This window comes from Thermobia domestica, chromosome 13, assembly GCF_964235325.1.
Source record: "Thermobia domestica chromosome 13, izTheDome1.hap1.1, whole genome shotgun sequence".
NCBI classification, from domain to species: domain Eukaryota; kingdom Metazoa; phylum Arthropoda; class Insecta; order Zygentoma; family Lepismatidae; genus Thermobia; species Thermobia domestica.
In genome coordinates, this window is record NC_137466.1 from 216,072,701 (window position 1) to 216,088,370 (window position 15,670).

General features: G+C 35.2%; 1 protein-coding gene across 1 annotated transcript in view; it reads left to right on the forward strand.

The window, feature by feature from the left end:
• LOC145667684 (sodium-coupled monocarboxylate transporter 1-like) overlaps positions 1–8,927 on the forward strand; it is a 73,528-nt gene extending 64,601 nt beyond the window's left edge. Inside the window, exons 12-15 of the mRNA XM_081735142.1 lie at positions 778–864; positions 3,788–3,954; positions 4,502–4,724; positions 8,747–8,927. Coding sequence (XP_081591268.1) covers positions 778–864; positions 3,788–3,954; positions 4,502–4,724; positions 8,747–8,818 — 549 coding nt within the window. The 3' untranslated portion in view covers positions 8,819–8,927. The remainder of the gene's footprint in view (positions 1–777; positions 865–3,787; positions 3,955–4,501; positions 4,725–8,746) is intronic.
• Positions 8,928–15,670: the final 6,743 nt, after the last annotated feature.

Genomic DNA, 15,670 nt, shown 5'->3' on the forward strand with positions numbered 1-15,670 from the left:
AATTTAAATGGTTAGCGTTCACATTGAGCAAACATGTGTACTTCTCAGCTGTCATTATCTCTAGCACTGCCAAATATTTCTTTTGGGTTTTGAATTAAGGACCTTACACTACTCTCCTGAAAATTACACCACCAAGGAATGACGGAAATGTGTCCAAATTCACTGGATTTGTGCCGCAGACTAGGAAGTAGGAACATGTGCATAATCGTCTTTATTCCTCATTTACATCAAAAAGCGTAATGGAACCACTACTTGACGCTATAATAGTAATGCGTAAACGGAAGCAATGAACAGAAGGAAATCATTCAGCGACGAATCGACAATAGCACTCGCGTAGTGTGCCCGCACCACAGAATGACAGACACCATTGCAGAAACATGTAACAATTTACAATTTTTCTTATAATGTTACCTCGACACCAGGCACTATAATGAGTATGGATTTGTCTGCGTTTATAGTTTGATGTGAGGAAATATATAAAATTGAATTCTCACGTGTAGAAAGCAGTGGCGGATCTAAAAGGTAAAAACTGGAGCAGCCAACCAGAACCCAAACTAGGATAGGTGTATCATGAGTTTACCATAAAATTGCAAAAATATTTAAATAATACCTTAAATTATTTTTGTCATACAAAAACTGAGAGGGCTAAGCTCCCCGGCCGCAGACTACATCCGCCACTGGTAAGGGTGTATTATGATTTTCGTTCTTGTTTCTGTCGAGAATAAACTGGTTTACGTGTCAAATATAAATATTTTCTTTTCGATTTACTTTTCAAAGGTCTCGAGCAGTCTGGGAGGCATCGCTGCAGGTCCAATGCTTGCAATGTTTACTCTTGGCTTGTTCCTGCCGTGGGTCAACGCACATGTAAGCTATATTTTCGTTGTTTTATATTAGGATATCATACTTGTATCTTGATTTTGGATAGTAATTTTAATTTTGTTCAAACTAGTCAAGAGCAGTAGTCATAATAATTTTAAATTATTTGAATTGATATTTTCTTTTACTCTGAAACTGGCTTGTGAAAATTTTCGTTTAGTTTCTTATATGTACCTAAATAGACAGATAAAGCTTTAATTAAAATAACTACTTACTCAGAGTATAACTTCATTACAAATCGTTACTTGAGATTTGTCGTCCTTGTCTTAAATTGCCACATAAGTACAAATATACTTATATATAATTCATGTGGCATCTATAATGCTATAAATGTATCATAGTTTTCGATATTAACAATATATTAAGAATTTAATAATATGCAATGCAAGCAAGGGCGCCCATGTTGTGGTTTTCAGGGAGGGGCAAGAATGTGCGACATTTCAAATATAGTCTTAAATTTTGCGGTAACTATTATAAAAAATCTATTGGCTTATCGATCTTCAAAAGTATAATTTCCTCTAGAGGAGGGCGAGCGCTCCACCTTGCCTTCCCTTATGGGGGCCCTTGAATGCAAGGGTTTTTACTGTTAAGTGGTTTGATGAATAGAGCTTACTAAAGATCTTTTTCAATTTTCTTTGAAATTTGCTCCAGCAACTAGGCCTATGAGCAAAGAACTTTCATCTGTAGCATCAATTTCATTTATTTCGATACATTGGAAGTTACTCGTTTAACAATGCAGGCCAAAATATACTTTCCTAGAAATAACCGTAAAAATATCTCAGTTGACCATCAGAACATAATCAACAACTTCATTTTATAACAATGAGAATGCAAAACGTGAGAACACAAGAGTATCCAGACCTCTACGGGGTCACCACTAGAAACGACGCTAAATATGTACGGTACTTGAAATGGTCCGTATCAGTGGCAGTCTGGGACTAAATCCAACATCACTCGTGTAAAGCATAAAAAAGTAACCATTTTCGTCAAGACTTACAAGAATTTAATTCTCTGATGGACTGCATACCTAATAGAATATTGCCATGTTGTAACGTCGAGAAATAAACTGGCAACACTTTTAATAGAGATGCAGAAATAGCCTCAGTGGTATCCAAATTTCAGAACCGTCAAACCTACGAAATACAGTTAATACTCACATTGCTGTCATTACCATGACAACTAGTTCTAAATCTTCCAGTTTTCCAGCCTCGTCCAACATCTGAAATGAAGTGCTTGCAAAAGCGAGTCTCAATTTGGAACTAAAGTAGTGGAAGAATCATAGGTAATTGATTAGTAGGCCTAATGGGGGCTAACACTAACGAAGACAGAAAACAACGTCCACTCGCTAACACTCGCTCGGCAATACTGTCTGAATTAACGGTTACTAACTTAACTTAATCGAATGTGAATAAAATATCGCAGAAAGTCAATCAAAAGACCTGGACCCCCAAAGCTAAACAATAGCTGTATCATTGATGCCAGTAGTTAAGATTTTCCTATAGAAATAAGTAATGAGTATTTCAATATATGTAGCGAGTATTTGATAGCAAAAAGTGGCTAAAACCAACATGAAAAATAGCATATTTGTTTATCCATAACATCTCACAATTTAAAAATCATATGTACCTAAACAACTTCATTCTTTTCTGACATTGTCTGATTTGCCGAGTCTATCATGTCAATATAAGACCGCCATTGGGCCTTATAAAATATCCTCATACCAGAGACGTAGGTAGGGGTCTACACTTCCTGAAATTCCTACTTTTCTCTAAATTTTAGGGGAAATTTTATAAAATTAATATGATTTATTTTAATATCGAATTTAGACATACCCAACACGAAAAGCTTTGAATCCCTCGAAATAAATTCCTATGTATGTCCCTGCCTGGTACATACAAGTCTCAGTTGGTTAAAAGACGTAACTTCATTGTTTGTAGAACAAAATGAATAAAAACCCTACCCATGTCATCACATCACAAGCTATTTTCTTTTTACCTAAAAAAAGCCCTGACGTTTCTATTATCATCGCCGCAGTCGGTACAGAGCATACAAACAAGAACATTCTTCAAATGGATACGCACTCAACCAACTATGTACACCACAATCTTCTGGTGCATTTATTTATTTCATTCCAAAACACCTTACATGCACGAGATGTATCATTTACAAACTCAATGACTGCGTGGAATCATGTCGTTCACTTGCGTTTGCGCTATGAAAGTGTCAAAATATAACAATCATGTTACGGTGAATTAAAGAATCTAAACTCGTGAAGTTACTGCGCAGGAACTACGATATCTTACATGTAGATGCACAATGCAATTGGATTTGAACTGGAGTTGCAAACGTAAAATAATTCAAGTCTCCTCCCGATGGACAATATCCAGGACGTTTACTTCCCTTAATGCATCGATAACTTTCATAAATCATAGCAAATGCTTGTTACAATTGATAGTTTTTTTTTTAGTTATAGCTCTTGTTCTCGTTCCAGAATTTATACATCTTTCAAAAGTAACACATTCTATAATAGTTCAATATTACCACACTATAACCCTTTTCCATGTATCTTTATAGATCACTTTGACTGCTTTAATTCTCATAGTGTCTTAATGCTAATCGTCACCCTGTCTTAATAATATCCATAGGGTTTGTAGTCTATCACTTCTCTCTAGTTCAAGGAGAGAGACAACAAACCTAATCCCTCATTAACTAACCAAATAGAAAAATATACTGGCCTTTTTATGTTATGTAATTGGGATAGGCAAAGGGTACCACAAGTCATCTGACAATTGGCTAAGATAGTATAACATTCTGTATTGCGTGTTAATAAAGCAAAGATTTTTTTATGTTAAGTTTAAGTCGTCAAGTTCACTAACAATGAACAATGCTTTTCTATTATTATAACTTAAAGGGAGCATTCATCGGTGGCTTATCTGGGTTTGCACTCACTGCCTGGATTTGCTTTGGTTCGCAAGCGGCGATTGCCTATGGCCAAATCTATTACCCAATGAAGCCTACCTCTGTAGAAGGGTGTCCACATCTTGAAGTGACGCAGGCTCCTACAATAGAGTCTCCCACGTAAGTAATAGTATCAACATTTAAATTAAATGAGAAGTGTTTTCTAAAAGGAAATATTTCCATTTTTCTTTCTAAATCTATTACTCTGCCACGCGGGGCCACATGATGGAACAATTATATATTTCTGTCAATACAAGGTAAATATTGTATTTTGAAATAAGATATATACCAATGAAAAAAAATTAGAATGGGTCTACCTAGATTGGCAGGAGAAACAGTGTAAGCCAGCAATTGGTGAAAATGAGATAAGTCAAAATTGAAGATTTATGTGTCATGCTCCACCTCTAGTTAACTTGGTATAAGTCAATTCTAACGTGACTTGAATAATCGTGCCTTGGTATTGTTAGTAGAAATGATTCCTACTTATGTTTAGTAAAAAAAAAAAAAAAAAAAAAATCGCCTCGTGAAAACCTGTGTTTTTTGACATACTGTTTCTCCAGCACAGTCTAGATATTTAATACGACATTTTTCCTGTACTTTCGTACGATGTAAGTAGTACCTTCTCCTATTGAATACCAGCACTAAAATACCTTCTCTTTGTTTTAAGGGAGGAACCGTTTCCGTTATACCGCCTATCGTATTTGTGGTACTCTACGCTTGGATTTTTGGTGACGGCTATTGTTGGAATCCCAGCTAGTTTCCTAACAGGAGCCAGAGATCCTGCTGATGTTGACCCTGATATGCTTACGCCGTTTGTCCACAGATGGTTCCCGAAGAAGAAGAAGCAGAGAACGAAAGAGGCAGCGGAGGAGAGGCTGCTCGACAAAAGTGTTAGTTTCTCATATCATAAGATTTTACAGACACTTATATCGTCGCTGCGCCTCGAAGTACCACTATGTGTTAAAATCACTATTTTTCAAGTGAAGCAAGAAACATTCTGAACTCTTAAAATGTTGCCAAATACACGGAAACGCTTGAAAAATATAATAAAATTGGTTCTGCGTATATTATGCACTGGACATTGTTGTAGCTTGCTTCAACGGTGTTATATTACTACAGTATTTTTGTGTATACGTAGAACCTTTTGTGCCTTTATAAGCACATAGAGGATTTGTATACATTAATCAATGCGTACGTGATGAGAACCAGAAGCCTTTAATGTCAATCTATAATTTTTCATTGTTGTGGCGAAACAATTGAATATTAACTTAAGACATTATAAGAGACGCTGCCTGACCGCTTTCTGGTTTATTTGCACGACATAACTCATTTTGGACAAAAATGTCACATAGCGGTTCTTCGAGGCCCAGCTATGATATCACATTGTTCAACTTTTTAAATTCATCCTATATTATATCGTTCGTATTTTAGATTTTTTTCAGTAGATTCTAATTATGTTGAAGAATTTATAAATGTTTATAACTGCAAATATTTGTATTTATTACATTATTTTTTTAAAAAATCAATTGTTTTACAAGTAGAGTCTGTGTCCAGTATGTCAAACATGTGTGTTACTGTTAGCACAGTGTTACTGTAGCACTGTTGGGAGAAAATGAGCAGTATACACATATATATTCGGGTATTCTGAAAATGGCGCCCGCAGAGATGAGAGTTCTGTTCTTCAGGTCAAAATGCTAAACCAAAAATACTACATAATAGCATACTCTCCGAATCCTCCTTCAGCTGGTATTACTATGTGTCAACATCATACTTTTTAACTTCTAACTATTAGCATTGCTCTACGAATCCATGAAACAGTTATATCCTCCCGCTAATAGATGGTGCTAGTGTCTATCTACTTTAATTGCCATCTGGGAAGAATCGAGGTAACTATTTGATGGATTGGTGATCTTTTCTACGTTTCTTTATCTGCGACGTTGTCAGATAGTTCAATGCTTGTCTCCCGACGAGGACTTGAAAGATAGACAATCATATATATTGTTTTATTTTTACTGCTAATATGTAGTTCGTGGGCGTCACTTTTAGAGCACCAATATATAATATGTTAGAGAACAACAACAAAATATTAATTATTTGCAACGAGCGACATAGAGCTCAAGTCATCAAAATTTGTTTATCTCAGATTTTCAACGAAACATTTACTCTGAGACACCTCATTTGATTGAACTCGATGTGATTTATCAATTAACATATGCTCCAACTTTCGAGAATATAACAGTTAAACAAAAACTCAAGTTTAAGGGTTAATCATGATTTTACGAAAACACTTTGAAGACGATAGTACTTAGTGTGGTTTATGAAATATAGGGTTCATCAAAAAGTAATGCCTCCTATGACAAAAAAATATGTAACATTAAATAGCAAAATGTATTACAGATCATAGCCAGAAAATAGAAAACTACCGTTCAACACAGTTTCCATGATTTTGAACACGTTTTTGCCATCGTCGAACCCAGACAGTAAAACCATTTTGAAAAAATCAGGGTTTTGCTTCTTTGCTCATGATTTTTTTTTCAACTTCTTCCAAATCGTTTCTTGATTTGCACTTTATTCTCTGGGTAATACAGGTACAGCCAGGCCTCATCTCCAGTGACCACATTTTTTAAGAAGTCTTGATTGTCAGTTTGAAGTGTGTCCAGGACTTCTTGACTAATTTACACTCTCCTCCTCCGATTCTCAACAGTGAATTGTTTGGAAACGAACTTAACACCAAGTTTGTGATATCTCAAGTCAGTAATTATTCGTTGGGCAGAACCATATGAGACGTTTAATGCATCAGTAACATTCTGAACTGTAATGCGTGTGTCTTCACGAATTAATTCATCAACACGTTCTGGATTTGCAACTGTGGCTGATGTTGCTGGCCGAACACTTCTCGGTTTATCTGCAATATGCGTTTCTAGCTTTCAAAAGTTCTCCTCCAATGCTGTACATTGGTGTTGTTCATTACAGCGTCCCTATATATACTTTTCAAGCGTTTAGGGATTTCCTTTGATGGACAATCCTGTTTTGCCAGAAATTCAATGATGACTCTTGCTTTTAGTTTCAGATCCATGATTCTAATCAGTCAATCTAATAAATAAATAAATAAATAAATTACTAGAGTAAGATTGCCTCTATAGTATCAGGCTGTTTAGTTGCTGTTCAGTTCAGTAACTATAACAGTTCAGTAGCTGTAATGGAAACAAAATTGTAAGACGTTACGTTTTGATCCACCCTATATTTCATTAACCACACCAAGTCCTGTTATCTTTCTGGTGCCATAATTAAAAGATTGATGAAGACACACTTCAGGATCAGCTTGATAGTAAAGGACAGCATGATTGTTGGAGAGTATCAGCTTTAAAGTTTACACTGTATCGGATAGAGATTTAATCTCTATTCCATAGTTTAAAAAAAGTCTCGAGAGCCCGGATAATTTGGTTTAGTTTCCTACCCTGTAGTACTTTTAGCTACTGTCGAGAGGAAGCTTAGTGTCGCTCTCCCTACGCTTGGCAGTCAGCGCCAACGGTCATTTTTCGAATTACTCGTTCTACGTTTGAAAGCTCGGGGTTCGGCTGAATATAATAGTTCGGAATGGGTTAGGTGCAACATCGCCTAAAAAGTGAAGTCAAAATCGGCGGAGAATTGTGTTTACAATGTATGATGTATGAGATTTCCAAGTATAATTAATCGTGAAGTTATTACCAGAATTGTTATGTAGAACAAATCCTTATATGAAAGTTAATATATAGGCTATATATATATATATATATATATATATATATATATATATATATATATATATATATATCTTCTTATCGTGAAGTGTGTTTGAGTAAGAAAAAGGATATCGACGTAAGTTGCATTATTCTTGACCATTTTGATTGTGATCAACATGTGATAATCGGTCATTTAAGGTGGTGTATTTCGTTGTTAAATTTTGGAAGATCTCCTATTATTCAATTTATACAGTAAATTGGTAAGCTCTTTATATATGTATATCTATATATATCTATATCTATATATCTATATCTATATCTATATCTATATCTATATCTATATCTATCTATATATATATATCTTCTTTAATATTTTTGTATCTATTTTGAAGTTTGGTGTAATTCAATTTCTATCAGTTGTATCGAAAATGCACTTGCTTAGATTTTGTATTCAACTCTATTTGACCATATATAAAGCATATAGTAAGAATCACCTTCTTTTCTTATTACATAATTAATTAATATATAAACCTTAGTTAGCGCATTTGTTAGTTTGGCATTTTAACTTTAGATGAGAAATTATTTACTTTTTCGATATGATATAAATTCACGTCATTTTTTAAATAATAACACTAAAAATAATTCCCCCGATTTAGTAGAGCTAGATTCCTATTCTGAACAATTATCCTGAATTAAAGGACCTGAAGCTATTATTCTATTCTGTGCAACTGCACTTTTGTTTAGATTTTTTTTATTATTTTCTAATGTGCGTTACAACACACATACTCACACAAACACAAGGTCAGTTTTCTAGAATTTATCGACTTCTACCCGCAAGGATTTACATTCAAAATTAAAGTTAGTGAGATCTATTGTATGGTACAGTTACGAATGAAAGTATTCTTCAGTTTACAAAATTTCTTTTCCTAATAACACAACAATAAATGAACTTATAAGAGTACCGATTTTGGCAAGTTATCAAACTATAACTATTCTAAGGATAACAAAAACAACAAAAAAGATCCAAATTAGTTCATTTGTTTCCGAGTTGTTGGCAAAAGAAAATTTGTCAACTATCAAATACTTTCTTTTCCGTGTGTACACGTCACTGGTTACTTTCTTTGTTATACGCTAATCGTAGAGTTATATCAAACATGGCTAATATTTATTATTATTGTTTTCGATTCCAGAAAGTTGTAATTGTGGCTGGCAATCCAGATGGTTCCATTCATTTGGATGATGTGGAGGAACAAAGGTGTTAACAATCAACGAAACATATGCCATTTCAACTTACTTATTTAACATCTTCATCAGAGAACAGAAACAATCAACGCTTCCACTGTATAAGTTACTTCTTAATAAACTATAAAATAACCATACATTTTTGTTACATTATTTCCTAATAATAAAGAGTCAACTTATTAGCATACTCATCTAGGGATGGCCATATTTTTTCGAAAAATGGCTTTTTCGAAAACGAAAAACGAAAAATTTTCGGAAAACGAAAAACGAAAAACGAAATTTTTTCGAAAAACGAAAAACGAATTGTTTTCGAAAAACGAAAAACGAAAAATTTTTCGAAAAAAGAAAAACGATTTTTTTTCGGAAAACGAAAAACGAAAAATTTTTTGAAAAACGAAAAAGAAAAATTTTTCGAAAAACGAAAAACGAAAATATTTTTTGGAAAACTAAACACGAAAAACGAAACATTTTTCGGAAAACGAAAAACGAAATATTTTTCGAAAACCGAAAACCGAATTTTTTTTGAAAAAGCGAAAAACGAAAAAACGAAAAATGAAATTTCCGAAAATCGAAATACAGATTATTCGAAAAAGGCCATCCCTATACTCATCACGCTAATGCTCGTAACAAACATACAGTCACACTTATACAGAGTGTTTCAAAACAACACCGACAACGTTTGGGAGGTGATTCCTGACACCAAAATAACACGAAAAGTATAGACCAACTTGGGTGTACAAGTGCTTCCTTTCGGAGTTATAGGTTGCCGGAAACATGAAAAAATGAATGTGACCTACCGTAGTCGGGTCAACACTTTACTTAGGAATTAATATGTGCTTTATTCAAAAATGCATGTTTCAGAATCCTAAGGTACTCATGCAACAGGTTTTGTACAGGCAGTTTGGTTACGGACATATAATCTGAAGCACTCACTAAGTACCTGTATAAAATTGTTTCAGACAGGATTCTGAAGCATGTATTTTTGGATAAAGCACATATTAGTTCCTTAGTAAACCCGACTACGATAGGCTCCATAGTTTTGGAGGTATGGACCTTTAAAGTTTATTTTTTCACTTTTTTGGCAGCCTATAACTCCGAAAGGAAGCATTTGTGCACCCAGGTTGATCTATACCTTTTGTCTTTCTTGGTGTCAGGAATCACTTCCCAAATGTTGTCGGCGTTGTTTTGAAACACTCTATAGATGTCGCTACTTGCACTATTACTTCCGTGTATAATAAGGTTCTTGAATATCTAGGTAGATGCATAGATCTATACAAGGATACCGAAATATTGGATATCATTTTCTGACCTTTTTCTTATCTTTCGCTTCGGTAGTTGCTCACATTGAGATCTGTATGCTGGAAACGGCTGATAAGGACATAATTATTGAATCTCTATTTAGCAGTCTATATTTCATTTTCACCATAGTGGCACGGTGGTTGAGACGATGAGCGCTTACCTTTGATGCGGGAAATCTTTGGTTCTATTCCAGGTCAAGTAAGCTTTTGATGCACAACATCGTGTCCGTGGGTGTTTTCGTGGTACTCCCATTTTCTCCCACATTTTCATTCCACCAATTTTTCCACCATCATTCACTTGCCCTAATCATCCGTCTCCCTTATTCTAAAGGGCATAATTGTAGTACCTTAGAGTCATAGATTTCATTTTATTATTATTATTTCATCGTCGGAAATCAAGATGGCGTCTAGTGGTGTGTCGGTGTTCTGTTGTGCTCTGATATTTTAAAGTTTTTGTCTAGTTTACCCGTGAGTTAAAGTGTTTTGGTTGTCTGTATGTGCACGATGGTGTGATACTGATAAACAGTGTGTATCTCACTGTTGTGTTTGTGATCTTTCTTGCTCTGAAAGTATGTTTTTTTTTCGGTATCATCCTTATCTGGGACTCTTTGGACTGCCCTCTTCTTCTGAGGAGACTGACTCAGGTAAGAAATCTGTCAATAGATGGACCACCTACTGCTGATTGTTCTGCTCAATGTTAATGCCCACCTCAATTCGGGACCCAGTGAAAGCCATGCCCTTTCTATCTATTATCAAAACGTTCGCCCCTTAAAAACAAAGTGACTGCGAAATACATTTACCTGAAGTTTTAAAATATGACCTTTTTTTAGTTTTTTCTAAAACTTGAATGACTCATGATATTCTTGATTGTGAACTGCCATTCTTCGACAGCTTTACTATATACAGACGGGACAGGGGTTCACGTGGTAGTGGTGTGTGTAATGATATGCGTGTACTCTAAATTAAAAGTAAAGAACGTAAAGACTTATACAGTAAGGACTGTGAAATCTTGTGGGTTGAAATAAACATTTTAAATGGTCGAAAACAAGTCATAGGCTGCCTTTATTGACCACAAAACTCTCCCTTGCACATATTGGAAGTGTGTCGTGATTCAATGATTGCCGCCGTAGCAGACTGAAATGCAACTCTTCTTGGAGATTTCAATCTCTCCATTGACTGACTTTCCCCCACATATGGTGTCCCACATAATAATTACTCTTGGTTTTTTGGACAATTTTATACGTGGTCTTGGATTAGCACAGTATAATATTCACTCTACTAGAAGTGGTAGTAACCTGGATAATATTGTGTCAACTCACAAATCAAGGGTTGTGGTCCCGAAGTTAAACTTTTTCCCATCACATCACGACTCTCTCAGTGTGTTTTTCCCTCACATCAAACATGAAATATCTCAAAGTAAAAAATCAGTGACTTCTTTACCCCAGTGGAAAAGGGTTCCTTGGAGTGAAATACGTCAAGCTCTTCATATTTTCCCATGGTGCTTACTTGCCTCAGGCTCAGTTGACGGTGCAGCTGACTTATTTGCTGACGTCATACAGGCTGTGGTTAATGATTTTGTGCCTTCCCTCCGTGGTTTGATGAGGAACTAAAGTGCATATTCGCAACAAAAAGTGCATGGAAGCTATGGAAGGATTTTCCCAGTGAGTATATTTATAAGAACTTTACAGATATTAGAAGACATAGTAAGTATCTTATGAAAAGAAAGTATGAGGAGTACATTGAACACATCACAGTTGATACACGTAAAAACCCTAAGCGTTTCTGGACCCTAATATACAATCAAAGAAATAGTTCTCGGATACCTATAGAAATGACCTACAAAAATGCTTGTGTGAATGAAGAAGACAGGACAAATATAGTTAATGAATATTTTGCTAGTAGCTTTGCTTCATCACCTCCCACCTCTTCTTCCTTCCCCTACTCTCTTTAACCTGTTTGTTCTGAGTCTTTGTCTTCTATCAGTACCACACGGACTGAAGTACTCTCTCTTATCTTGTCATTGCCCCAACAGCGCGCCTTAGGGCCAGATAATATCTATATTTGCTTCCTACGCAGTGTTGAAAGTTCGCTTTCTCAACCCCTTTCGGTTTTACTAAATCGCTGTTTCGCAGAAAGTGTCTTTCGACTATTTGGAAGATAGTTAATATCACTCCTGTTCATAAGTCTGGTAAAAATGAAAATGATGTGTCTTCCTATCGACCTATTTCCTTATTATCTCCACTCTCACTTGCTTGTGAAAAGATAATAAAAGAACAGGCTCTTTCAATTTGTTGCTCCATTTATAAACTCAACACAACACGACTTTTTGCCAGGAAAATCTTGTCTTGCTTATTTATCAGTTCTGACCGATGCTGTGACAGCATCTCAGAAAATCCTCAACTCGACCTTTTGTATTTGGACCTGTCTAAGGCTTTTGATTTTCTTCCACACCATCTTCGTCTATACAAACTCAGTCTTAGATTCAATATACATGGTAAATTACTTAGTCTTCTAGAAACATATCTCAGTAATAGGACACAACGAGTTTCAGTTTCAGGTTACTTTTCCGACTTTATTCCCGTAACTTGTGGAGTTCCTCAAGGCAGTTTTCTGGGTCCACTTCTATTTCGATTATACATGCACAATCTTCCTTGTTTGTTTACAAACAGTTCTACCAATAGTCTTCTATTTGCTGATGATTGCAAACACTACAGGCTAAAAAAGGAATCTATAAACCACATCTACAAAATTGGTAATCAGAACATAAATTCTGTCACGTCTTTCACAGATCTCGGTGTTATCATTGAGAGTAAGCTTACTTTTGCGGATCATATAAGCACAATATCTTGTACTGCTATGAGAAAACTGGGACTCCTTTATTTCTTCACTGACATAAACAAAATCCCAATTTCTTAAGCTTGTTCTATAAGTCATGTGTTGCTCACACTATTAATTACTGTTCTTCTATTTGGTCTATGGCCTGCCCTACTCATCTGGAAAATAATTAAATTCTCTTATTAATTCCTTTCTTACCATTGTATCCTACCGAGTACCTCACCTCCGATCACTTCTAAAAATTGGCGTTCTAACATTTCTTTATATCAAACCTCTCCTAGTGAGAAACAGAATTTCTGATCTAATATTTTTGCATAAAATTGCAAATACCCATATATCATGTGAACAGTTATTAAGTCAGATTAATTTTCGCGTACCCTCTAGAACAGCACGGTCTAGTGACCTCTTTTGCACTCGAGCTGCGAGAGTTAATATTGTCCAAAGGTCCCTTCTAAACCGAATTGTTAGTACGTATAATCAGTTACCAGAAACTGTAGTCGTTTATTTCAAATGAGTATACCTTCAAATCATTTATAAATATACTATCTTTGTAATGTTGCCATTGTACTGTACCACCTTGAGCTCAAATAGTTATTCTATTGTTAAGTTCACAATTGTTAAAATGTTTCAGTGTAAAATGTCCTAGTAGAGTATCTGAAACATATTATAAATAAATAAATAATAATAATAATAATAATAATAAAATTATTATTATTATTATTATTATTATTATTATTAACGCTGGCAGATTTCAGCTGCTCCTTTGTTCGCTTATCAAAAAAAAACTAGAAAAAATAATCCCGCAGTTTCTCCATTTTTCTTTCGAAATTTCAATCCCATTGTTTTTATTGGATTTTAGTGCTTTGGTACTTTTTCTATGTGTTTCCAGTAAAATCTATTTTAAGAAGTATTTTCTAATCTTTTCTCCTTTCGTGACTACATATCAATATTTCTACTGGTTACTAACGCCATACAAAATTTGTCCAGGATTGTTGTTGGTTTGAATTTTAACATCCCTTTCAACACCGAGGGTATATGAGACGTGGATCTTTAGCTTAACTTGGGACACGAGTTATATGAGATCGCGTAGGGATCGAACATTGATATCCTGTATTAGCATATGCTAACTATATTGCCACGAGGAAGCACTTGGTGAGGATTGGTTTAACGCCTTGAATTCTCATTATTATTATTATCATCATCATCATCATAGGCATTCTGCCGTTATTGGTAGTTCACTTACTGAAACTTAGAAGCTTTCATGGATCATGAACTTCAGCTAAACTCTTTGTCTTCTTGGATGTTCAGTTTTAATGCCGTCCATCAACTTGATCCTGTCATCCCTTCCTCTTTTTCCTGCCACTATACTCCCTAGCACACTGTAAGAGGAAATTGTTTTTCGGTTAGTATTAATAGGTGAAGTAAACGATTCAAAACTTGACTTGGATCGCGGTAGCTTAGTGGTAAAAAATTCATCTCTAGTACATGGGGTCCTTGGTCCGACCACAGCTCTCGCCAAGTAAGCTTTGTGCTGGACAAACACCATTTGCGTGGGATTTCTCAGCGTTCTCCCTCTTTCCTCCCACTTCCTTCACTCCACCATTTCATTCATTTCTCATCATCACTGTCTTCTTTATCCTAGTCTTCATAATATAGGACGTAAAACTTAAAGATTTCATTTCATTTCAAAATATGACTACTCTCCCTCCGGTAACTGGCTATTATTACATAGAAAAAAGTGTCTTACGTTGATAGAGTGTAAAAATGAGATGATTGCTGAACCTGGGTTTCGAACACTTGTTTCCCTCGAATTACGTGCAAAAAAGGGTTTTATAATTATTTGAGTAGCTAATTACTCGTAAAGATTTAGAATTTGTACTAAAAAACATAAAATGCTATTACTTTTATTCTTGGATAACATTCACCTCAAGTTTCAGATATCGATTTCTGTTGCTTACACATTAATATGATACAACGACATTTTGTGTCAACGTCATTAGCCATTCCTAAGAAAAACCTAAATAATTCAGTTTAACGTCCCACAATTATGCCCTTTAGGCTAAGGGACAATGATTACAGCAAGTAAGTAATGATGGAAGAACTGGCGGAATGAGAAAGTGGGAGGAAACGAGAGTAATCCGAGAAAACCCACGGAAACAATGTTGTTCACCACAAACTTACTTAGCTTGGGTCGAACCAAGGTCCCCACGCACCAGAGGGAAGCGCTCTGCTACTGAGTCACCATCCCCCTTATATGTAAGATGGTTAGGGTCTATTCTTATGCAATGATATCTAAAATCCCTTGGCACCTACATGTCAATTCACAAAGATGAAGCGTAACTTATTAATACTCACCTAATTTTGGTGGGAAATAAAATATCTTTGGCAAAGAGATCGGTTTTGCTCTTTCATCTCGGAAGTCACATATTTTTATAAAATACACATCTTGCAACAAGAATTTTAGAAATGAACCAAAAAGTGCATCAAAGATTGCAATTTGGTCCACAGGGACCACAAAATTTTCGAACGGCCCCTAAATAGTTTTTTTTTTTTTTTTAACGGAATAAGGATATCATACTGAGTTCAGTTATAGTTTAGGTTTGGTCTCCAGATATAAGGCCTACAAGAAAATTTTAGATTGAAATATATTAGATCTTTCGATCCATAAACAGTATACGTAGGTAATTTTATCTTTGGAGTTTAAAAAAAATCAATTTTCTTATGCGTACAGTTTGATAA